This window comes from Acyrthosiphon pisum, chromosome A2, assembly GCF_005508785.2.
Source record: "Acyrthosiphon pisum isolate AL4f chromosome A2, pea_aphid_22Mar2018_4r6ur, whole genome shotgun sequence".
Taxonomy (NCBI): domain Eukaryota; kingdom Metazoa; phylum Arthropoda; class Insecta; order Hemiptera; family Aphididae; genus Acyrthosiphon; species Acyrthosiphon pisum.
In genome coordinates, this window is record NC_042495.1 from 33,459,484 (window position 1) to 33,484,680 (window position 25,197).

A 25,197-nucleotide genomic window follows, 5' to 3' on the forward strand; every position below is an offset into this window, starting at 1 on the left:
AGTATCTATTATACATATACTTGGATCTTAGGTACTTTGAGTGTGTGTGAGTGAGTTATGATGTACATATAACATGTGTATATATAGGTATATATATATATATATATATATATATTATAATTCATGGTGTGAGTACCTACACCGACGCGGTCTGCATATTATTATAGTTTTCTCCTTATTTGACTCACCGCCAATATTACATACTCATTAATTTCACAGCATAATTTCTATTGATCTTATACCAGTTACCACCTACATCATTTACAAATTAATTTATAGACTCGTAGTTTATTTATAGTACCAAAATTATTATATTATCTAAGCATGTACGCAATATCAGCTGGCAGTATACAGGAGGTTAAGGGTTATGGAAAATATCAAAATGAATTGCTGATTGCTCAGGTATATACACCGTGCCCAAATTAAATCCTTTTTGGGCAAACCGAAATAATTGTAATCTCTGAGTCATATTATATGTATACGACCAAATAGTAAACACAATATAATAATAATTATTATTATTGTTAGTTGGCGTTTTCATTCAAACGCACATCCGTTGGGAATTAACTATGCGCATACGTTTTTTAGTATTTACAATATACGTCTGCGAAACCTTCTCCACTTGTTTACCTAATGAGCACTCAACTATGACTATAATATTAGAAATTGTTTCCTTCCGGTGCGATTAACAATCGTCAAGTTATAAATTGCCAATAGAAATAAAATGGTAACGAAAGTACCATTATATTATAGATAAAACGATTATAATTTATCAGTGAATGCGAATTACATACGTACATTATTGTTTGTTGAAAATATTAACGTTGGTAGTTTTTTTTTTTCATTGATAAATATATATTATAATATAAATATATATATTATTGGATATTATGTTCTCAAAAGCCGGTCGGGAATTAATAATCAATTTAGATTTTAGATAATATTATTATAATATAAGTGGTGTACTGTCGTGAGTCATAGCAACTAATGATAATTATTATAATATTACAATATCGCTGCAGTTACAATACGATAGTCGATGATAAATGATATTAAAACGCTCTTAAAATTTTGTTGGTTATGTAGACTTTGACGGCATATGTGTTATACCTACGTGTTAAAGGCAATAATGCAATGTTTGTTGTGTTAGGTGGACTGTTATTTAATTTGTATACATAAATGTTTCGCATTAATTTTCTGAACAGTATAACTTTGCAGTCGTCGATTTACATTTACAATTATTAACTGAGTTGACATTTTGGTGTATTGTATTGTTTTGTTTGTACATTTAAAATGTCGGAAGTGCATCAATATGACCCTATACAATCGATTTTCACAGACATTCAGCACTACTATGATCAGAAAAAAGAAAACCGTAACTATGATTCCCAACATTTTTTAAGGTAATATGATTTGAGATGCACTCCGTGCAAATAATGTTAGGTACCTAATAATATATACTTGCCATGTTATCTGGAATTCAAAACTCGTATAGTTATAAACTGCAAAACCCTGTAAACATAGTTATTATATTAAGGATTGACTATGTTTTTATATAGTTATTTTATAATATAATTATTGATTTACATCAAATATATGATGCAAACGACTAATTTAATAATTTCACAAATATATCGATATTATTTTTACATAGATATAATCATAGGCGCAAATAGTGTGAGATTTGAGGGGAGCTGAAGCACTACTTTACTAATATTGAATAAGCTTAAAAAAGTTAAGGAAATGTTTGGTTAGTGTTATTGACATTTTTATTTGAGGAGGGGCTTAGCCCCTAAAGCCACACCACCTATTTGCACCTATGCCTACTATATAATAACGAAGAATTTTGTGTAAAATCAGTTATTCTATATTCTCAATATTGTTATATTTAAAACAACTATTCTATTTTCGGTTATTTTGTACCTATTTAACACATTTATTAACCTGCGGATTATGACTTATGATAAAAGTAATAATTATTTAAGCCATGAACTTACAATCAATTATATAGATTCGAATAATATGGTCACCGAGCAATGAGCATATTATCATAGCTATAAAGATACGTTTACACGTTGTAAAAATTGAACATAATATTATAATATTTATAACGATTCATTCTCATATGCGTTAAAAACGAAAAAATATAAGTAGATAAACGACCAGTAATACTGGTAGCTTACTGCAACGTCAAATATTTCCTTACGATCAATGTTGTACGATATCCAAACGAGTTACAAGTTGTTTGATAGAATATAGATGGTAGGTAATAAGAAAACTTCATATTAGTAAATAATAAGCCAACATTAATTATTATGTTATAATCAGTATAGTAGTGGACAAAGTAAAACAAAAAAAAAACCAAATACAATAATGCTATAACTTATACTTACGTATAAAATATATATGTTATATTATGGATGTGTAAAAATTATAAATTAATATACAATACCGATAAAAAAATGTTCGTATAATAATGTTGTTTTACCTATTTAAATTACCGGAAGTGTTTGTTGAGATATAATATTATTATTATTTAGGGAAATATTCGTTTTTAACATTTATAATGGAAGCGATCAATATCTCATAATTTGGTGGACACGGGTACCACCCATTATTATGTAGTGTAGATTGGAATGAAATGTGAACGCGATATTTCGTGTATAAGATAATATATTATATCGAAGAGGAGTGAGTAGAAAGGTGCAGAAGAAAGCGTAGGATGATTGTGTGGGTACTACAGAGGGACATGCGAAGATTTTCGTTTTGTGAATAGAGAGGTCGAATGTTGGCGTAATTTGTTTTTATTGTTCATTCTCTTTAGTAGAGCTTTGTAAGCCCGATCGGACATCCTCTGTAGTTGACGGCACGCAGCCGTGCAGGTTTCTAGCGTATTAGGATATCTGAGTAGATTTTTATTTTTTCGAAGAATTTAATTTTAACTTAACAACATTGAATTGTCAGTGTTTTTTTCCGCATTATACGCGTAAATCAATATAATGTGTGAGAAACTAGTCCAACATACTATAATATAATATGGTAATTAGTTATTATTTATTACAATGTCTATAATGGAAGTCGCGACAGACTGCGTACACAATAGGTACGTATTATATAGATGTATGCCATGTTATACCTAATAAAAAAACGTAAAATATTTTAGATTTTATATATTACTCTAAAAAAAGTGTATCGTTATTTTATAACGTTCGTTTAAAGAATTTTTTTCATCGGAAAAAAACTTTTAAATATCTTTTTAGACACATTTTAGTTGTAAGTATATAGTTGTGTATACATAAAAGAAATAAGCGAATGTACGTAATATGTAAATATTATTTAGAATTTAGATAAGTACCTGGTACCTATATATATATATATATATATATATATAGAAAATTATGATTCTAGACGACTAGACATTGTGTCATTTAATCAGCCAGCCGTTTAATACACTTTGTTCTAAAAATGTGTGTATAATCTGCCCTATAGATAATATATTTGTAGACTTAATTGGAATAAAATGAGTCATGATAATTATGTTGATATTATAATAATTATAATAATAATATTATCATATTTTTAAAAAATATTCATATAATCAAATTAAAAAAAATATATATTAATTTTTTTGTATTACTATAGGTAAGGAACCTTTATGTATATTTTATTATATATAATTACAATTACTTAATTTTATATATTATGTATAGAAATTGTCATTTATATTGTATACGGGTTCAGGGACGCAATTTGGGTGGGGGAGAGTGTGCCTCGCACACCCTGAAATGTTTTAATCTACAATTGGCCTAGGTGTCATTGATACTATGGCCTTGCCGCCTTGGCCTTCAGTTGGCCAATCTTTAATTGTGCATGTACCATTATTCAGTATATTCCCTGCTAATTAATATTATAATATTGTGTTTTCTGATTTGATAATTGATAAATTGATATCAGTATCACTTTATCCACCGGCGTGTAATCATTTGTATTTTACCTTTTGTGTGATATCCTAATTTCAAATATAGGTGATATAGCTATATAGTATACACTATACCTATATGTATTAATCAAATTTGTGCGATCAAAAATTTAAAAATAATAAAAGCTGAATGATAAGGAGGTACCTACCTAAAATTTGAATATTTTATATGTTATGTATGAAAGCTAAGTATTTTCTTGTTAATACAAATTTTATAGTGAAAAACACAAGATATTTTTTTTAACGATTGGCCTGGTGGTGGGAAAAAAAATTGACCTCTTTAATTGTTGGCACACCCTTAAAAAAAATGAAATGGCGCCCCTGGTTCCAACAAATGCAATTAAATTATTTCATCGTTACTGTCAAAATCACGAAAATGTATAAATTATTTTGTAGTTAAAAATGCATATGTAGACATTTTAATATTAATACCTAAGACTTGACCATTGAATATAATATATTATTCTATAGATTCCACATAAGTTTTTTTTTACTGAAATTAAAATAAGTTTAGCATAAGGCATAAGCTATAAACCCACATTTAAACGAGAGATGTGGTTTAACTATTTGAAAATCAGTCGCCGCCTAAGATTAGATACTTTATTATGAGACAGAGTATAGTGTAATAGTGTACCATGAATTATGATATAATATAATGTGGTACCTACTTTTGTGATTATTATCGTATGGTTTCAAAAATAAATCATATATGGTAACAACGAAACCATACAAAAAGTTAATTGGGTACTTACACAATTTTTAATTTAAAATACATAAAATATTCACGAGAACACAAAAAATCATAATCTCATTTACAAATGCATTAACAAGTTAGAAGCTTTTGTTGTTAATTTCTTATTATTCAACCATTCACTATGAACATTTTTAGGTAAAGGTGACATTTATCAAACTGATGTATTACAAATAATTAGCTTATATTAATTAAAATAATCGATTGTACATTTTTACTTATTTTAAAAATTATATATTTATATTTAGAATATTATTTAATTATTTTTAAATTGTATTCTTATAGAGCTGAGCAAATGGACGGTGGATTTTTTGAGCGTTATGGTTCAGGATTCAAGAATAATTTTGAAGAGGACACCATAATTGCAGAAAAGGATAAATTCGCTACTCTAAATGAAAGAGAAATTTCAAAAGTTGACAATGATATTGCCGAGAGGACTCAACTCTCTTACAAAGAGTTATTATCGTCATTGTTAGAATTAAATGCAAGTATTTTTTTAACTACCTAGAGAATTTAACTACCTTACCTAGAGAGCTTGAAAATTTAATACAAGACTCTTAATATAGTGTTACAATAAAATTTGAAAAAATTTGAAAAATCCAGTCACAATTTTTTTTATCAGCATTTAAAGTTCAAATGTTGACAAGACACGTACATTTTTATTTTGAGTTAAAAATTCATAAAAATGTTTCTTTTTAAATCTAAGATTTGGAAATTTTAAACAAGATTTCTTATAAGTTTGTCTACCTTTATCAATAAAAAAATGACTACTGGAAAATCAAATTACATTTTTATGAGCGTTTAAAGTTTGTGTAGTATTTTTACATTAGATATTCACACGATTTATCATGTAGGGATTTTGTTATTTTGTTATAATTCAAAAACGAATGACTGTAGATACATAAAAATTTGACTGAATGTTTGAAATTTAATTTTTTATTCACCTTAACATTTTCAAAATATTTTGACTTGTTTTGAGCTGTTTACGGATAATTTAAAATTTCAATTTTTTTAGTTTTTCTAAAATTGGCAATAAAATTTGATAGGTAAAAATGCGTGAAAATTGAATACAAGGCTCCTGATATAATGTTACAATAGCAGTTAAAAAATATTAAAAATACACAAGCATAATTTTTTTTTTTATGAGCATTTAAAGTTCGATTTTTGACAACATTTATCAAATTTAAAATTTAATAATTATTTTGTAGTTAAAAATGTATAAATTGTTCAACTTTTTTATAAAACAAAGTTTCACGTAAATAGATAATAATATATAAATAACTTTATTCACAATTATAGGTATCATAAAATATACTTACTACTTAGCAATATCATATAGGCTAAACGAGCGGTCTTCGCTCAGAATCGTTTTTCTTATACAATGATAATTGATAATATTTCATGAAATTTAACACTATCTATTACAGTGACCCACTTGTAACCTACTGTACTGTAGAGTGACACCCACTTGCCCACATTTTTTCTTTTAATTTTACAATAGTACATACACATTACACAATAAGCATATAAGATATAAGGGCAATACATAACATCATTACTTGAATAAGAAGCCACCCATTATTGGCACTTGGCTGAAAGTTGTTTGGTTATCCAACTATATTCATATAATATAACATAAGTATATACAAATATAATATATAATATATTTTTTTTCCCTTTAGTGTTTTAACAAGTCACGGCACCAGTTCCTTTTTAGACGACGCCTGGGGTTGCCAGGTAAGGTTTGGGTGGACAGGTTTTTAATTAGTGGGTTTTGGTGTGTTTGGAGAAGGGTATGAAAGTTTTTGTAGAAGCATGCAGCTTCTTCTGTCACAGTTTTAATTGATAGGTCTGTATGTATATTGTATAGTGTAATTATAGACACAAAGGGTAGGGCATTCGTTATCTGCTTAAGGTAAATATTCTGGAATTGTTGGGTTTTGTTGGTATTGGAAACTTTTGCAGTAATTAATTGTAGACCATAGTTCCCTAGTGGTTTAAGTAATGTTTTATACATAAGAACTTTAATTTTTAATCCAGAGTGTTTATTATTTGTGAGTAATGAGCGCAGATGTATCGGTAAATGGTAATAGTGAATTCCTAGGAATAGTTAGAGTTGACTTACATTGGGATGACCACTGCCCAGGCTAGCTGTTTGAATGATTGAAGTTAATTTATCAACTGCGTTATCAATATCCTCATGTGTTCAGGGTAATTTATTATATAATAATAATGCCGATACGTTTTTCTTATAAAACAGCTTGTATTTCATTGACGTGGTTTTTTAGGTTGTTAGCATTGAAAAGGACTACGATAATAGATTTTGAAGTGTGTGAGTTATTTGTCATTTTTATTTTTTTTAAGAGAGATGAGATAACTTTTTAGGAGTGTAACTAAAGGGTTAATTACTGACTTAAATTTGTCAAAAAAGCTTGACATTTTTCTTTTATAAATCTAATACGGGAGCATGGTTGCTATCTCTTGACTGGTATGTAGTAGCATGTCGATTTTAATGTTATCTGCATGTTTATTTCTCACTTTCGGCGACGTGGGTGAGTTGAGAGGCCGTGGCATGTTATCTAGTGGGCAAATGTCGCCTATCGATACTCGTTAGGCCCTTTAAACGCGCAATGATTTGATTTACATTTAGAAAGAAAAAACGCATTACGCGTATTTCCAGTTTTATAATTTGTATAGATAAATAAGGTAAACGATTGCGGTTTTTTAAGAACTTCTAAGTATATATGACACATTCGGACACGAACAAAATATAGACGAGATCTTGACAATTAAGCGGAGCGTAATTAATACCTACGTGTGCGACGAGCAAAGAGCAATCCGTGACTGATATCTATAATAATATTCTTAATGAACTAACTTTACTAAGTTCGCAAATTATTACTATATACATACTATAAGATACACGCAACAAACTCTTATCCTTATAAACGATCGCTTCCGTCTTCTCCGCTATCTGTTTAATCTCCAATCACACACAATTATCAAACTATACTAATCTATATTGACTTTTCATCAAACCAATTTAAACATACTGAGTCAATTATGGGACTCTCAATATTTCAATTGCTATTCTTACTCAACGTTTTCAGTCTAAAATTCTAAACCCCTTCGAGCTATGACCAAAGTACCTTGTTATGACGTATCAAATCAATCCATACACAATGATGACCTTGCCATCTTTCCAATCCGTGAAGTACCTAGCTAAAGCGCATTACAATTAACACACGATTCAACATAAATCTCAAAAACCGCATAAATCCACTAATTAAAGGACTTGTATCAACAAAATATATGCCTGGTAATCCCCAGAGCTGCAGGTTGAAGAGGTGGTGGTGTCGTGACCTGCTAATTAATACCACCCATAGTTATCTATATATTTAATAATAAATAATAATAGTTGTTTAAATAGCTATTGCCTATTCTAGTATTATAGGTAATTTATCTTATCATTCACTAGTTTTTAATTAATAAATTGTTTAACTCGAGTCGAAGTTCATTCCTTTATTTTTCATACGTGCTTTATACTTTTTAATGCAGACATAATATCAATAAGCTGTTTTTTATGATTATTTTACGGTCTTAATAATTGCATTTAACATTCATGCCGTTTTAATTTTAAAATTATGTGTTTTTTAAACTTACATTTTTATTTGACAATATTTTACAATGTAGGGATCAAAAATAATATTTACTTAATAATCACTATTTTTCAGTTTAGTTTAATAGTTATTCTGTTCATTATAATGGAATAGATTGTAAAATCAAAATTGTAAGTTTAAAAAAACTAAATTTAAAATGGAAACCTCATGAATGAAAAATGCAATTATTGACCATCAAAATATTTTGAAATATTTTGAAATATTTTTTAATAATAAGAAAATAAAGTTTCTGTGAGTGTATATATATATAAAAAAAATATTACATGTAAATAGAGCAAGAAATGAAAAACCTATTATAGGTACCTATAATAGCCTTTAAAAACCTTATTAAAAATTCTAAAACAAAATTATTATAATATTATACTGATTGGTATTTTTTTTATAATTAACACGTATATGTATTATCACAAAAAGTACCAATTCAAGATTTTTTTAAATATTCTTTTTTTCTAATTTTAGTCACAAACTCATAAAAACCAAGTTATATTTATTACTATTTTTGATTGTTATCAAAGTGTTTTACTTTTAAATGATAACATTATACATAGATATTTTTTAATTTTTATAATTTTTATAAAGCAGGATATTTATTTTTGACAATTTTGTACAATTTAAAATCGAATTTTCAATGGATAGGTCGTACATTTATTGAATTTAAATGAGCGGATTAGTAGACTAGTAGACCAAAACATTTTGTGGAGTACTATATTATGGTATATACTGTGCCGCACTACTCCACTCGTTAAAAAATTAAATGCTTATTATTAAGTACCTAGCTGCTAGTTTAAAATTCTTTTTTTAAGTAAAAAACGACAAAATAATCTGAATAATTTAACAACAAAATCTTTAGAAAAAAAATACTGCATATGATATGAAATCAAAAATGTATGTAGTTATGTTTCAAAAAAGTAAAAAAATTATAGCGATAAGAAATGTTGTTTTGTAATAATTTTAAATTATTTGAAAATCAATATATTTTCAAAAACTCTTAATCTTTTCGAGATATAACTATGCGAGTGTTAATTTTTAACATCGCTCTGTATAGTGACATGGTTTTCTTAATATTAAACAGTATACAGTAGATACCTAAACACAATAATTCAAAATTGAGAATACATAATAATCTATTAGAAAACTGGAATTTATCCACTTGCAAGTTACTTATGATGATTTTAAAGGTTAATTCTATAAACATTTTAAGAAAACTGTCGATCCTGTAAAAAACTATTGTCTGTATATGATTTGGCAGTGATAATTTTGAAAAACGTTGGATAATTTTAACATGTTTTTCGTTGTTATATATTGATTGTATTTTATTTAAAAGTCGTTTTCAATACAAAACATTATAATTACATCTTATACCTACTCACCTTCCGGTTCAAAATTCTCTGGTTATTTTTTACCAGTTACTACCTATGTAATTAACGTTAATAATGTGGCATTGTGCATAAACTACATAATGCTTGGGAATTGTATATAATGCGGTGTATAGAAAATCGAAACTAAATTAAAAATTGTTTTATTAATTTATTTGAGTAAAAAATCAGTTAGATACATAAATAATTTAAATAGTTTCTCAATACCTACATACTTTAAGTCTTGACTGGTATATTTTGTTTAAAATTGCACAATAAATAATATTGATACGCGTAATACCTAATTATGTCGCGAAGGCTATAGCCTTTAACCTATATAGGTATGTCGTATATAGATCATTTAGTAAATTAAATACCCAACACATTTTACATCTTAAATAGCCAATAGCCATTTTATAAATGTCAATAAATTATACGTAAATAGTATGACACAAATACAAGTAGAAATGCACACATACTACTATTCTATAATTTATTACTGTTTATTATATTAAATATTAATTATCATATTTACTATGAATAACTAAACATTTTAAAAGTAAAACAATCTACTGGTTGATTAATTTAATAAATACTACGAAATCTAATAGGAAACATATGTTGAAGCATACAAATCACATCCGTGTTAAATACGACATCGCCGATTGGTTTTTAATTAAGACACATGTGATTTAAGGGTTTAAAAGGCACTCGGAATGTTACATGAAAAACAAAAACAAAAATAACAATCTGTTTGTACCTTATAGATACCATATGTATTATGTAAACAAAATTAGACTATTTAAAACGACATGGCGTTACTAAGTTCATGAAAATATTATACCTATAGACGAATGCACATAATTTGTTAATTAATCATTTTTCGGATATTATTAACGACTGATGACTGTTAGTCTGTTAGTCTATTATGACTGTTAGTCACGTGAAATATAAATAACCATAATTATAATAAACAAAAATTGCTAAAGAGGTACATTATAAAAAAAATATAATAATAGTCGTTGAATTAGGTTGACAACCTGAGGTTGTACAAAAATGAATTTTAATTATTTAATCATTGACACAGTTTTGCTGTCTCTTATTTTATCCAATATAAATATTATAATATATTATAATATATAATTATATCATATAATATTATATAATAATAAACTAAAAATCATAAATACCTAGGATAAGTACTTATACCACAAAATATGTATAATTGGAATAGAGGTTGTATGAAAGCATTTACTATTTAATGCCGAGTTACTATATATGACTGAAATGTACTTACCTGTAAATATTAATAAAATAATAAATAAAACTTGTAAAAAAATATAGGTACACTTAGAAACTATATCTGTTAATAATATACCGAAGTTATAACTGATAATTAATAAAATACCTATATCGCCTAAATATAGTATAATTATTAATATTATAGATTTAGTTTTAACTTTTAATGTTTACAATTATAATATAGATAAATAGTTATGAGTAAAAAAATTATGGATCGTTAAAAATATTTTTTCTCATAATACGTTTTTGTTTGTTACTATATTACAACTATTATGCATAGACAACTCGTAAAGAACTAAAATATATAGAAATAAAAATTAAAAATAGATACCTACGATCACTGAAATAAATAATGATGGACTTTTATTCTAATAAAAATGTCAATGTGGTATTATACAACATACCTAATACATAAAATAAAATTTGAAAAATAATGATTTATCATCACATTAAACCATCATAATATTATTATTTAAACATTATTCAATAGCGCATCTATCGTGTCTGTTTAGCATTATTATTATTCATTTAATTGTGTTAATGAACTGTCTTAATAAATATTATCTGATTTTAAAATAAAATAGTTACTATATAATTTACAGTTTTATATTAATAAAACAATAAAAAATCATATATGGATTATGCACATTCGTATAAATTTCTTTATTTTGACGTTTATCGAGATCCACATTAAAAAAAAAAATCTCTACGTAAAATATACGGGGGCGGAGTTTGGTTTAGGTCACTGTTTGGCACTATAGCAGATTACCACAGAAATAGCACATTTGGCTTGGGCAGCACACGCGTACGATTTATCTTTAGAAGTGCTATTTCATCTGAGTATTCAACACAGTTTTTTTCACTCGTAGATAATTCATTCATTCTCCGAAATTTTGTATAAAATGAAATCTAATTTTAAAGCAAAACAATTTAACTTTAGGGGTGTTAAAAAAGAAGAGATTCAAAGGCAAAATGAAAATCAAATACAGTACATGACTGTTGGTCTAATCGATATTTGATAATAAATATATAAGTACTATGGAGACGTCAAAAGTTTAATGGTATAAATGTATTTTTCTATTACAGATAAACGAATTATACGAAGAAGTATTGCACGAAATATTGCATTGCATTGGGATGGAAAAAAATTGTTTAAATCAAGAAAATATAATTGAATTTGCCCGAAAAGCATTTAAAATTGAACAAGAAACTCACGAAGCTATATATCAAGCCGTCATAGAAAAAGAAGTAAGTTCCTACCGATTTTATAGGTACTAATTATTATATATATTTTAAATATTATTTAAATAATTAAAACTATATTATAGTTATTAGTAAAAACTAAAAAGTATTAACGTTTAATATATTTTGTTTAAAAGGCTCCGAACATAATGTTAAATATTGAAATCATCGAAGGGAAAGACATAAAACCAAAAGATGCGAATGGTTCTAGCGATCCGTTTTGTACCTTATTTTTGTCGTCTACCCAACAACATAGATATAACACGTCGGTTAAAAGTGAAACATTGCGGCCAGTTTGGGAAGAACACTTTTCACTGTAGGTATTTCCACAAACATTTATTGTATAGGTATAATATTATTAGACATAAGAAATCAAAACTACACATAGGTATTCAATTTAGGCCGGTCGAGACTCCCGCTGACGATATCTTATGCGTGGAAGTTTGGGACTTTGATCCGGCGGAAACGGTGAAAGAAAAAGTTACAAAGGTCGGCAAAATTAAAGGATTTAAAGGAATGAGAAGGTTCATGAAAGAAATCGCGGTAACTGCTACGAACGGAAAACACGATAATGAAATTATCGGCGGTACGCTAATACCACTTAAGGTAATTATTACATATTTATTTTTTCACTTTTTCTTGACGACTGACGTTTTAACATATTTTTCGTTGCTATTATATACAGACAATACCTTCTCGAGGTCAAATAGCTTGGTACAGTTTGGAGAAAAAAGGCAAGGGCAAGCCTCAGGGGAATTTGTTATTAAAATTGTCGTTTGGCAGTGAAAAAAATAAACAAGTTGCCGCCCAAGAACATAGACATCTACTGCGAGTATTGCTTGCTTACCAAATGAATCTACAAAAGGTGAATTTTTATTTAAGACAAATTTTAAAAACTAAATCTAATACTTATTTAACGTTAGCCTGAAACGAATTCGTGGATGGGTGATTTTTTGCCAGAGTCTAGCTTGATTATTCAACAACATGTTGTACAAAGTAATATCAGTGCTGTCGACGAGTGTTTGGGCCAATGGATTGAATTTATTAACGCTCATGTGTTGAGTCCTGTGGTCAATTTTAAGGTATTTTCGGACTTAATGGACAGCTTAGCCAAGTCCATAACCGCCGGACGCTTGTCCAATGAAGAGGTAGACAAATATTACTGGAAATTTGACATTTTGAATTTTTAATAAATATGTACATCATATTATTTAGTTAAAAATGTTCTGGCAGTCGTCAAAAAAAATATTGCCATTTTGCTTCAATGCTATTCGAATGATACGTAAAAAATCTGCAGACGACGAACAGTCATTGAATCAAACGGAATACGTTTTAAAGTAAATTTAATGAATAATGATAATATGATTTTAACGAGACGATGTTGCTAAATTACATTTTGAAATTTTCAGTATATTACGAAATCTCACGTCGTTGGAGTTACCAAATGATTTAGATCTCTTTCCGTCGGATGTTTATGGTTGGCTGTTACCACGTGAAAACAACAGAGACATAAAAAGTACATTGCACGACGCTGTCGTCCATGGAGCGGTGGATTGGTTAGCATTTATTTTAATTTCGAATCATTGGTTATTTTTCTAATTGGGTTTTCCATGTTCATATACAGGCATGTTCACATATTAGAAAACAACAAACCCGATGACTATACGGACGAAGGACAGATGAAACTTCAACTTAAAATAATTCAACTTCTGAAACTAGATTTGCAGAGGGCCGTAGAGTTTCATAACAAGCTATTTATCAAGTAAGATTACCTAATAATGTCCAATATTAATTACAAGGTATTAAAAAAAAATATATTTTACATCGATATAATTTATTGATTTAAAGGAAAATGCAATTTCCGTATGCCAGTACACTATTTTCCATATACGAATGTAAAATATCTGAAATGTGTGAACCATTCATCACTCGCATTTGTTTGAACATGAAGCCAATTAATTTCGAGGAAAACGGACGGTTTCAAGTTGAAAACGACCCGCTTGCAATGGGAACGTCATTGTTTGAACTTTACATGGGGATTCAGAAATTTGTCGAGTAATATTTACAGTTATTTGCGAGACGTACGGCAATAATAAAAATAACATAATTTTAAAAATGTTTTTAGTTTAGGAAAAAATGACTGCCACGCAGACTTGGAGAGTAGTCATTTGGTCAAGTATCACATATGGTTCCAACAAGGTGTTGCCAGGTGGTTGGATATCGCCGCGTATAAGGCCATGCAACGTATCGAAAGAGCTGTCGATTTGGACAAATTAGACAAAGTGGACATATCAGTAGAGTACAGTTCATCGGCAGTGGACACATTGGCAATTTTCTACCAAATAAAAGTGTTTTGGCAACAACTAGCATGGCCTGACGCCGAAGGTTCTTATTCATTCGTGGCAAAGATAATTGATGACATTTGCAGATGTTCGGTATACTATTCGGACAAAATGGCTTATAAAGTTAACAATACCTTAACTGAAAATAAAAGATTCAAAGTCACCAAAGAAGTAATAAATTAATTTAAAAATATAATAGGCAAATAAAATAAAATATTTAGCATTCAAAGGTGGTTGCAAAGTTAATTTTCCAATTGTAACTTAGCCTTTTTCAGTTAAAACCATATTTATTTATTCCTTTAAATTATACATACCTTATATTTAAAAAATTTTAAAGTTGCACAATTACTATGTGTGACCCAGGCAGTAATTTATTTTAACCGATTTAAGTTAATATTTTTGTCCACATTAATTTTAAGCTTATTGAGTTAGATCTATTGTTTGTGAACTATTAACTTATGAATTAACTAAATCAAGTGAAATTTTTCAATTAACTTGCCCACCTTTGAGCATTTGATCTGTATGACGGCCTAACCTAATCTAACATGTGTTTTTTCCTTTACCTTAAATTAATAATAAATATCATCTTTCTTACGCATTCAATAATTTACAGTGGTGTCTGGCAGTAAACAATATAGATTATGTAAAACAATCCATCCGTCCATTCGTCAATGATTTAGGCCTAACACAATTAATGGACAGCTTGGCAAACTTTAAGAGTGAAATTTCTGCTGATCATTGTAAAAAAACACTGGATTTAGTTGTTGATAATGCAATCGATACTGTAAATAACAAGATCATAGACCTTTTACAGACCGTTGTGAACAAAGTATGTTCAAACCGAACATTTTTGAAAAGAGAATAATCTACTTTTTTAAAAGTCATGTTCTATTTAAAGTTTTGTATAATTTTTTTTTTAGATGTCCCCAGAAATAAGTAAATTTTTGATCGAAGGCGCAGAAGTTATTAACACAAACAATAGTCATTTGGACAATTTAATGTTATATTTGGATGAAAATCTTTGTACGCTGAGTAAAGAACTCAACGAAGAAAATTTCCAACGTACTCTTGACATTATAGTTGATCAAATAGCAACGATAATGTATAATCTTATACAAAATAATTTAGAGGTAAGCAATTTATATGTCTAATGATTTGAATGATAATATTAATTGTTTTTTGTTTAAACATTTTAATAGAAAAAGAAACCACCCACATATTTTAAGAATCTAAGAGATAGTTTTCATATGTTGATTGGGTTTTTGAGAAAAGATAACACTACTGAATATAAAAGCGAAACAATTCATAAGCTAGAAGCATTAATGCATTTACATACATTGGATACTGTAGACCTTATACATGAATACTATTTAGAAAGACTTCAAAAACAAAAAGATATGGAAGAGGCTAACGAAGGAGTATTAACTGTTAAATTAATATTTATCAACAATGTTCTCAAAATAGACATACTAAATGCAAACGGAATTAAAGCAATGGACTCTAATGGTATTTAATTATAAGTATTATAAGTATAAGTTCTATACAAACCTGTATGTGTTGATGTATGAACCAAAATGTTCACACATTGTTTTTCAGGTTTCAGTGATCCATTTATTAAAGTACGTTTGCTGCCCAGAGACAAATTCATACATGCCTCCAAACCAACAACATCAGTACAGAAAAAAACGTTATACCCTTTATTTGACGAATGTTTTAGAATGTTAGTATTTTAATAGCTTATTACAGAATTCGTAATTATGGTAACTATTTTGTTATTATTTTGATTACAGTTCTTTAACTCCTCAACAACGTGCTGAAGAAAATGGTTTAGTTATGTTTATAGTGAAAGATCAAGATTTCATGGGAGTGACAAATGAGTTTGTTTCTGAAACATTTGTACATTTTAAAGATATTCCATCTACACAGTTGGAAAATGACTTAGGTAGTGTACCTCAAATAAGATTAAAGCTGACGTCTCCTAAAACTTTAGGTAATTATCAGTTAATTAATTTCTTATATTTTATTAGGATATTATGCCTTGTGGGCATGAATATTGTTATTAATATGAATTTATTTTATTAAACATTATAGATACAAAAATTCTTCGAGCTCTTGATTCTAGACCTACAGACAAATTGGCAAAAGAATTTCTTAAGCGAGAAAAAATAAAAGTTGCTGCAGCAAATTCTACACCGAAAAAATGACTACAGTCCATCATTGGACGAATTAAGCGCAATACGTCCACATTGACACGGAAAATTAAAAAATCATTTTGATTTGTTGTATAAAAATAAATTAAGATTTAAAATTTATCAAAAAAATTATAATGTAAGACTGAAGTAGGGATGACATTTTTTTTTTACATATTTTAAATTTAAATACAGCACATGGCTGTGTTACAATATAAATAAATGATTTTTAAAGTTAAGTATAAACTATTTAATATGTAGATAATTTATAATTAATTTTATACTACCTATATATTTATATTTCTTAATTATTTTATTATATTTGGTATAGATATTGTATTAAATTGAAACAAATAATTGGGGCAATATTAACTCAATAGATAAGTACTTGTAACAAATTTGTATCAATAAATTGAACAAATATTAATTTTTAATAATACAAATTGTGTTTTATTTAAAACATTGGTTGATAAAGCTTAATGTATATGAACACTTTCTTACAAATAGGTACATTACACTTAAGGGACAGCACACACATTTGACAGATAATACATACCCTGTGTATAATATTATTACACTTATTAATATTGTTAAGTTGAAAATAATTTAAATTTTTTGATTAATTAGTAATAATATTTTTCAATTGAGCCTCCTTGAACTGAAAACAATTTACAAATCTGTCCATGTTTGTGTAAATAATAATTGGAAGGCGAAAAAAATTTAATAAATTGATGGGTAGATACGAGGGTATGTAAAGATAATAAATAATAAGTACTAGGTTGGTATACAGAATAAAAAATATTTAATGTAATATGGGTTCAAAAAAATATATATACAAAAATTACATTCAATAAAAATATATTAGAAAAGAAATTACCTATACTCTGTCCCACGAGAGAACGTGCCAGTTCTGCGCATCACCTACGTCACCCTGCTGTCAAAACCGGTTCCCCTGTGGCAGGGTGTTGAGTGGTGACGCGCAGAAAAACCAATTTTGGTCAGGCCACGACACGATCTCTCGTGGGACAGAGTATAATGAAATTCATTTTTATACATAAATATATGCTTAACCACAATTATTTTAAAAAAAATATCTGATTGTACACAAAGTATAAAAATAGTGCAATTATATTTTTGCATAATTAAAAATATACCTAAACTATTTAGAAATTATAAATTCCATAAACAGGACAAATATGAGGGGCTGTATTATTAAGAGAAAAATATATTGCTTTAGCTTATGACCGGTATACCTGTATCTATCTTGTAAATTGTAACATAAAAATCAAGTTAGAAATTTTAAATTTTAGGTACAAGTTATAGGTACAGTGGTTAACATTTTTCTAGATCATTACTACCTATTTTAACTACTATAAATAGTTAAAACTCTAAACAATATAAACAATATAATCTAAATAATATATAATTGTCATCTCAGGAAATACAAAAGTACAAAACATCAGATTTTAATAGCAAGATAGATGGTACTTCAGGTACACAAAAAAAATTCATATATATACATAAGAATATGCGTAACCGCAATTATTTTAAAAACAATATCTGATTGTACCAAAGTATAAAAATAGTGCAATTATATTTTTACATAATTAAAAATATACCTGAACTATTAAGAAATTAGAAATTCCATAAATAAGACAAATATGAGAGGTAGTTATTATTAAGAGAATAATATATTGCTTTAGCTTATGACTGGTATACCTGTATCTATCTTGTAAATTGTAACATAAAAATCAAATTAAGATTTTTAAATGTTAAAGGTACAACAGTGGTTAACATTGTGCTAGATTATTAGTACCTATTTAAAATAGTTAAAACTAAACAATATTAACTTTTGTCATCTCAGGAAGTACAATAGTACAAAACATCAGAATATAATAGTAAGATAGGTGGTACCTACTACAGGTACATAAAAAAATTCATAAATGTTTTTTCAAAAATAAATTGAAATGAGTATGTTAACAAATCTTTTTTACTCACAATTCATCCTTTTGATTATTTTTTTGATTAACAGGAAATGCCCAAAATTCATTAGGTAGACCGTTTGAATCTCTCTCGCGTTTAACAAAAGCACTGAATGAAGATATACAATTGCCAATAAAATAATCCGCCTTGCCTAATATTGCAAGATCTACGTGCGGATTATCTCTATCGTATTTTACAGTTTTCAGATCAAAACTTGATAATGCATGTGAAAGTTCAGGGATTAGATGATTGTTGTCGGATGCTACAAACACTGTACTTATGTCTTTGCCATATTTCCGTATGAGTCTTTTGAGTTGTTTCACAACCGTTTCAAACGTTGGATAGCATAATTCTTCTGTTGCTTTTCCATATTCATTTCTGTAGCCTAAGCACTGTGGGGCTGAGAACAACAAAGAGTTCTTGGTGATATGTTCGCAGGCCCTGACCCAATCAATACCATTGCGCAAGTGAATGCCAATAAATTTGCCAGGCTTAATTCTGTTATTTATAAAAGAGTTTGCCAACTTATCTATTTCGTCATTCCATTTTAAATACTTATGAATCTCTACATTTTCTTTTTGAATTGGAAAACTTGCTGGAGCTCCAACAAATGCCAACACCGGCCATTCGGATGGTGGATACTTCTCGTGCCATTTTGATACCATATCGTGATGGTAAACATCATAGTTCAGGGGGGCATAAAATTCAGAAGATGAAAAATCAATGCCATATGTATCCCAAAATGATTCAAAAGGGTTCCCTGCTTTGGCATTACATCCTTCCGACTCGCCTCTTTGCATATAGCAAAATGATGTTCGACTTGCTGGTGGCCATAAATCATTTGAATATTTAGCCATAAAGTCATTCATTAACTCGACTCTGTGATACTCTAAAAGTGGATTTACTTTGAAGTATGTATCAAACGGAATTTGTACAGACTTTTGCTGGCCATAGCGGTATTCAATCCAATGAGGTAACAAGAGTGTGCGATTCAAAGCTTTGGCAAAACCAATGGCTCCCAGAAAGTGGTCGGCTTGGTTTCCAAAACGACCCATACACGGGCAGTAGGCTATGTAACCAGAAGGATCTTGGGTAAATGCATAACCCGCAAAATGCATAAAACCAAATAGTAGATATAACAGAAAATCAGTACCCATGTTTGATTGAAATTATGAGTGAAGAGAACTTAAACAGACAACTAGATTTAGAAAAAAAACACTACATTACATTCAAATTAGAAAAAAAGAATACAAGTAATGAACTTACTTGGCTTATAATTGAAAAATGTAAGTACATTTTACAATTAATTTTATTAATCAAAAAGTGTTCAAATGAGTAGCTATTGTATGAATAATAAATATTTGTAACATAATTTATAACAAATTAATAACTATTAGCAATATTATGAACCGTAAACACTAAATTAAATCAAGAAATTTCATAAGCCGTTACAAACAATACAAAGTCGGTTTACAATTTTCGAAAACAAATTCAGTGATAACAGCAAAACTCCGAGATAGCATTCGAAAAGCGGTGAAAACGGATTACGGAACAAAGGCGACGGGATTTTTTTCGCTCGTTACGCTGGTCACACTGCAAAGTTCAATGGCATGACGGCAGAGTACGGGCGAAGTAGGAACTAAATAATATGATAAAAGACGTGCGAAACTTACTCCGTCGAGTTTGTTCGCTGACTGGTTAGTAATAATAATACGCCAAATATTTGGCGATTAAAATGATGAAGTCAAAAACTGCCAATAATTTATTGACACACACTGCACAGTAATAGCTATTTTTTTTTCAAATAGAAACATTTTTCGAATTTAAAACTGTTGTCTGTATAATCGCGTAGCGTAAATATGTCTTCGAAAGCTGAAAAAGACAAACAGAAACAAATACAGGATAGATGTCTGTCGTTACTGAACCAAATGTTGAAAGATGACGATAACAAGTACTGTGTGGACTGCGATTCGAAAGGTAAATAATACATACTTGATAAGCATAAAACGTTATTCTATAGCTAAATAGGTTAATATCGCTGTTTACAAACTTAGGACCGAGATGGGCTTCTTGGAATTTGGGAATATTCCTGTGCATAAGATGTGCTGGTATCCATCGCAACCTCGGCGTGCACATCAGCAAAGTGAGGTCTGTGAATTTAGATTCTTGGACTCCCGAACAAGTGGTGGTGTGTACACATTATTTATCTTCAACGAACACATTATTTTTATTATTTTTTATTAAACAGTAAATTCTATAATTACAGAATTTGCAACAAATGGGAAATAGTCGAGCAAGAGCTGTATACGAAGCAAACCTACCGGATAATTTTAGACGCCCGCAAACTGATTCTGCATTAGAGGCATTCATTCGTTCTAAGTACGAACACAAAAAGTACATTGCCAAGGAATGGGTGCAGCCTCCATTACCTAAAGTAAAAATGTCATCGATTTCATTAATATTATTATTATTATTATTATTATTATTAGCAACATTAAACTATTGAAATATAGTTGACAAGTAGTTTATCATAAAAATTATTTAATTTTAGGTAGGTATATGTCCTTATAACTCAATTAATCCATAATATGCTTATCAGACCAATGTTATATCTGACTAGTATTTTCTGCATACATTTAACATTACAATATTTAAGTTAATTTTTTACAAATAATAAGGTTTAAGGTACCTATATTAAAATAAAAACAACATAATTAAGAATTGTTCAATAATCAATACTATAATATATTATATAATTGTTAAACATTACACCTGTGACAGAAACATTGGTTTTTAAAAAGTTTTATTTATGTCCAACAAAATATTTTAACTCGTTCACGGCCGAGAATAAGTCCCAGTGCTCTTGAAAAAAACCACGGCTCATAAAAATATAAATAATAACTATTTGTTCGCCAACATTATAATCAACTATAAAAGTCGTCAGAATAGACAATGGAAAATTGATATTTGTTAAAATAAATCCCATATGAAAACAATAGTAATAATGTCACATACATGTGATACCCGTCCACCTAAAGGCACCCTCATGTGACAAATACATGGCACTGTCCTTGAACGTGTTAATAATAACTGTGATTGATGTCTAAGAAATTATTATGATTAATGATTAAAATTAATTCATTACTCATTACCTATGTATTTATCATCTTAGTTATTTTATATTGATATGTAAACATTAAAAAATAGAATATTAAATATAAAAATAATATACACCTTCCTATAGGTATATTAGTTAATAGTATTTTAAACTACCTATTAAAATTACATTTTTTACTTAAATGGTTATTTTATATTTTTAGGTAAATTGGGATAAAGATTTAGAAGAAGAAGCTGAAAAACAGAAGAAAAAAAAGCGAGAACCAAAACCTGGGTCAATCATGCGCAGTGTGCCTTCAATTGTGCCAAATCCATTACCTAAACCTATTTCTTTAAGCCCAAAATTATCATCAAACAAGAAACCAATTTCAACCGATTCAAAACATTCCACTGATCTTCTCGGTTTGGGTACATAATTTAATCTATTTTAAAATGATTCTCACCTTTATTTAACTATTAATACATTATTACAATACAGATACTCCCACAAAAGATTCAAACCCTACATTGATAGATACGTCCTTCACATCTTCCAGTTCAGATTCAACAGATCCCTTCAGTAGTTTTTTAAGTGCATCTGTTTCTTCTACTACAACCGCTTCTCCCCAAATTCAACAAACTATTGATCCAATGGTAGGCCGTTCCACTGAAGAGGAAAACTTTTTCAATCAACCAACGGCTACAAAAAATAAACTCACTACCGATTCTATTTTGGCATTATATGGGAAAACATCATCCCCAAATAACATGGCTGCAAGCCAGTACACAAGTATATAACTATCAAATATGAAATTGTGTTTATATTTAAAACATTTTTTTTTTTGTCATAGGTCAAAATAATGGTTTTGTTCCTCCTCAGCCGCAACAACCATTATTTAACGCTTTCAATCAGAATGGATTCCAAAATATGCAATCCACCAATAATCTTGTATGCTTATTTTATAAATAATTAATTAATTACTGTATTTTAATTATGACTAACATTGAAACTATTTGTTTTTTTTTTTAATTCAGGGGAATTCTATCAATTTGTTATCCAATAACTCTATTGATTTTAACAATCTCCAGTCATCAACAAATTCTAATTTTGCATCTAATCCATTTTACAGTATGGCTGCAAAAAATGCACCAACTCAATTTATTAATCATGTAAGTGATTTATTTGTTTTAGTTTATTTGGTTTATTGAATTTTTAAGGTTTAAAGTAAAAAATATAAGTTATTTTATCAAATATATTTATTTAAATGATATTGGGAGTAATATTGTATTACTCCCTGTTAGTTTTTACTTTACATGTTGTGTAGAATATTATTTTATACAAGAACACAATAATAATTATGATTGTTAAGAGGACGCCACACCCATATGTATTGTCTCCGTCTTAAAAATATGCAACACAGCATTCAGTAAGTAGTTCCATTGCTATGCAGTAACTTTTAATAATATAGTGAATTGATGTATCATCAAACTTAAAGGTAAGATAAATATATACGTTTTCTCGTGGGGTTTTTATTTTTAAGTAAGTTATGAGTTAACAGTTGCATAGTATACAATATTACAATTTAAAAATGCTCATAACTTGATTAAAAATTAAAATATCATAAGAACCATAAGATAACACAGATAATGTACTTAAATTTATTTTAAGTTTGATAATAGGTCAATTCACTCTAATATTAGAGGTTACTATATAAAATTGGATCTGTTGAACACAAATTTGCTATGTTGTATGGAGACAAAATGCTGGTGTGGCATCCTCTTAAAATGAATAAACATTCATAAGTATCTTAAACATTTAAATATATTATTTAAAGTACATTGTTTCTTAGTATACCTATAATTGATTTATTTTCTTAACATTTAGATTGTTTAAAATTCTAAATGCAATGATCAGTTTCACTTTATTGTGTTTGTGTGTATAATAAATAATAAACAGATACAATTAAATTAATGTTGATATCCTATTAAAAATATTAAATATTTAAAATTTAAAATTTGATTTTACAACCAAAATAAATGTATTTATTTTGTATCTTTCAGTACAAAGTAATCAGCTGTAGTATATACTCCATACTTATTTAGCAAATTGTTTTGTTTCATTTTAATACTTGATACACAGATAACAATCAATTATGCAAATAATAGTATAAAATCATCACATAACAATTCTAATTAAATTACACACCTTATAAATTATAATACACCATGTGCCATAAGAAGATTGGCTTATAAACATAGGTGTAGAGCTGGGGGGAGGGGTTATCCCCCCTTAGAATGTCCAGGGCCCCCAAAAACTAATCATTTTACTACTATAATTTAAAAGCATCATAAAAGTATCAAGTATAGATCCCCCAAATTTCAAACACTATTTACGCCTATGATTCTACACCTGTAATCGGTAATTGGCTTAAAATGTAAATAAGTGTAATGAATCATTTTTGGAACAAACATTTCTATTCCTACTTTTCCTAAATAATTAAGTTATTTATACATTAAATGTATAAATAACTTATTTTTATAATTTTTAAATTTTTATTTAGATATGTTAAATTTTATCATATCTAAATAAAAATTATCAATTTAATTTTAATTTATTAATAACTTGGGCCTAGAATTTCATAAATGTACATATCTTTATTGATGGACCCCAAAAATAGTTAAAATAAAAACAAAGTTAATAGGAGTTAAATAGTTTTTTATTCCCTTGATTTTTGAGCACATATTCATAAAATAGTCCTATGATATATGTGTAAAAGTTGCTTGGTTCACACAATAATTCATTTACCTTTGAAATAAATTTTAGATTCTGAGCGGAGTGATTATATGTATAAGCATTGATTTTACAATGATGTGTTTTTTTTTGTGTGTCTGTCATCACCTTTTAGGACTTGCTTAGATTTTCTTCAACAGTATTTTTTCTAAGAGGAAAGTGAATCTACTTGGTACTTTGGGGGGGTTAAGAGTAAAAAATTCCTAATAGTTTTCGAAAGCGCATTTAGTACAATTCAAATTTAATTCCATACATTATTCAGTGCCCCACTTGTAACCTACTGTACAGCAGAGTGACATCCACTTACCAACCTTTTTTAATTTTGTTGTATGTATGTGATGTGTTTTTATGCATTGAAGACGTTGGTAGAACTAACATTTGTCTATTGTTAAGTATTTTTGAAATATTTAAAATCTTATAAAAAAACGTTTTTTACTTATGTCTGATGACAGCAGCAGTCACTTATCACGACATGACATGGCGCAAG

General features: G+C 28.3%; 3 protein-coding genes across 11 annotated transcripts in view; 2 read left to right on the forward strand and 1 right to left on the reverse strand.

The window, feature by feature from the left end:
- Positions 1-17,283, forward strand: part of LOC100160584 (protein unc-13 homolog 4B) — a 55,538-nt gene extending 38,255 nt beyond the window's left edge. For 4 of the 8 annotated variants that reach the window (XM_001946481.5, XM_016806002.2, XM_029489622.1 and 1 more), the window contains 17 exons: positions 5,016-5,214; positions 12,154-12,315; positions 12,447-12,625; positions 12,711-12,915; positions 12,995-13,174; positions 13,233-13,457; positions 13,525-13,646; positions 13,719-13,865; positions 13,934-14,071; positions 14,158-14,364; positions 14,435-14,822; positions 15,265-15,480; positions 15,572-15,781; positions 15,851-16,157; positions 16,248-16,371; positions 16,442-16,641; positions 16,743-17,283. In XM_001946481.5, the coding sequence (XP_001946516.2) occupies positions 5,016-5,214; positions 12,154-12,315; positions 12,447-12,625; positions 12,711-12,915; positions 12,995-13,174; positions 13,233-13,457; positions 13,525-13,646; positions 13,719-13,865; positions 13,934-14,071; positions 14,158-14,364; positions 14,435-14,822; positions 15,265-15,480; positions 15,572-15,781; positions 15,851-16,157; positions 16,248-16,371; positions 16,442-16,641; positions 16,743-16,855 (3,322 nt within the window). In that variant the 3' untranslated portion in view covers positions 16,856-17,283. Of the gene's footprint in view, positions 1-994; positions 1,404-2,562; positions 3,104-5,015; positions 5,215-6,449; positions 6,468-11,757; positions 12,066-12,153; positions 12,316-12,446; positions 12,626-12,710; positions 12,916-12,994; positions 13,175-13,232; positions 13,458-13,524; positions 13,647-13,718; positions 13,866-13,933; positions 14,072-14,157; positions 14,365-14,434; positions 14,823-15,264; positions 15,481-15,571; positions 15,782-15,850; positions 16,158-16,247; positions 16,372-16,441; positions 16,642-16,742 lie in introns of those variants that run through there. The other 4 variants (XM_003245815.4, XM_003245816.4, XM_029489623.1 and 1 more) reach the window with 4 other exon arrangements.
- LOC100169478 (GDP-fucose protein O-fucosyltransferase 1) lies at positions 17,264-20,349 on the reverse strand. Its single transcript, XM_008186751.3, has 2 exons — positions 20,090-20,349; positions 17,264-20,021 (listed from the first exon to the last, which is right to left on the reverse strand). The coding sequence occupies exon 2, from the start codon at positions 19,978-19,980 to the stop codon at positions 18,835-18,837; it is 1,146 nt and encodes a 381-aa protein (XP_008184973.1). The 5' UTR covers positions 19,981-20,021; positions 20,090-20,349; the 3' UTR covers positions 17,264-18,834.
- A 132-nt stretch (positions 20,350-20,481) lies between these two features.
- Positions 20,482-25,197, forward strand: part of LOC100167404 (stromal membrane-associated protein 1) — a 6,754-nt gene continuing 2,038 nt past the window's right edge. For both annotated transcript variants that reach the window (XM_008186752.3, XM_008186753.3), the window contains exons 1-7: positions 20,482-20,800; positions 20,878-21,011; positions 21,090-21,257; positions 22,144-22,348; positions 22,419-22,709; positions 22,771-22,868; positions 22,955-23,089. In XM_008186752.3, coding sequence (XP_008184974.1) covers positions 20,683-20,800; positions 20,878-21,011; positions 21,090-21,257; positions 22,144-22,348; positions 22,419-22,709; positions 22,771-22,868; positions 22,955-23,089 — 1,149 coding nt within the window. In that variant the 5' untranslated portion in view covers positions 20,482-20,682. The remainder of the gene's footprint in view (positions 20,801-20,877; positions 21,012-21,089; positions 21,258-22,143; positions 22,349-22,418; positions 22,710-22,770; positions 22,869-22,954; positions 23,090-25,197) is intronic.

Coding starts and splice junctions, on each gene's coding strand:
- LOC100169478 (XM_008186751.3), bottom strand. CDS start 19,980: ATGGGTACTGATTTTCTGTTATATCTACTATTTGGTTTTATGCATTTT.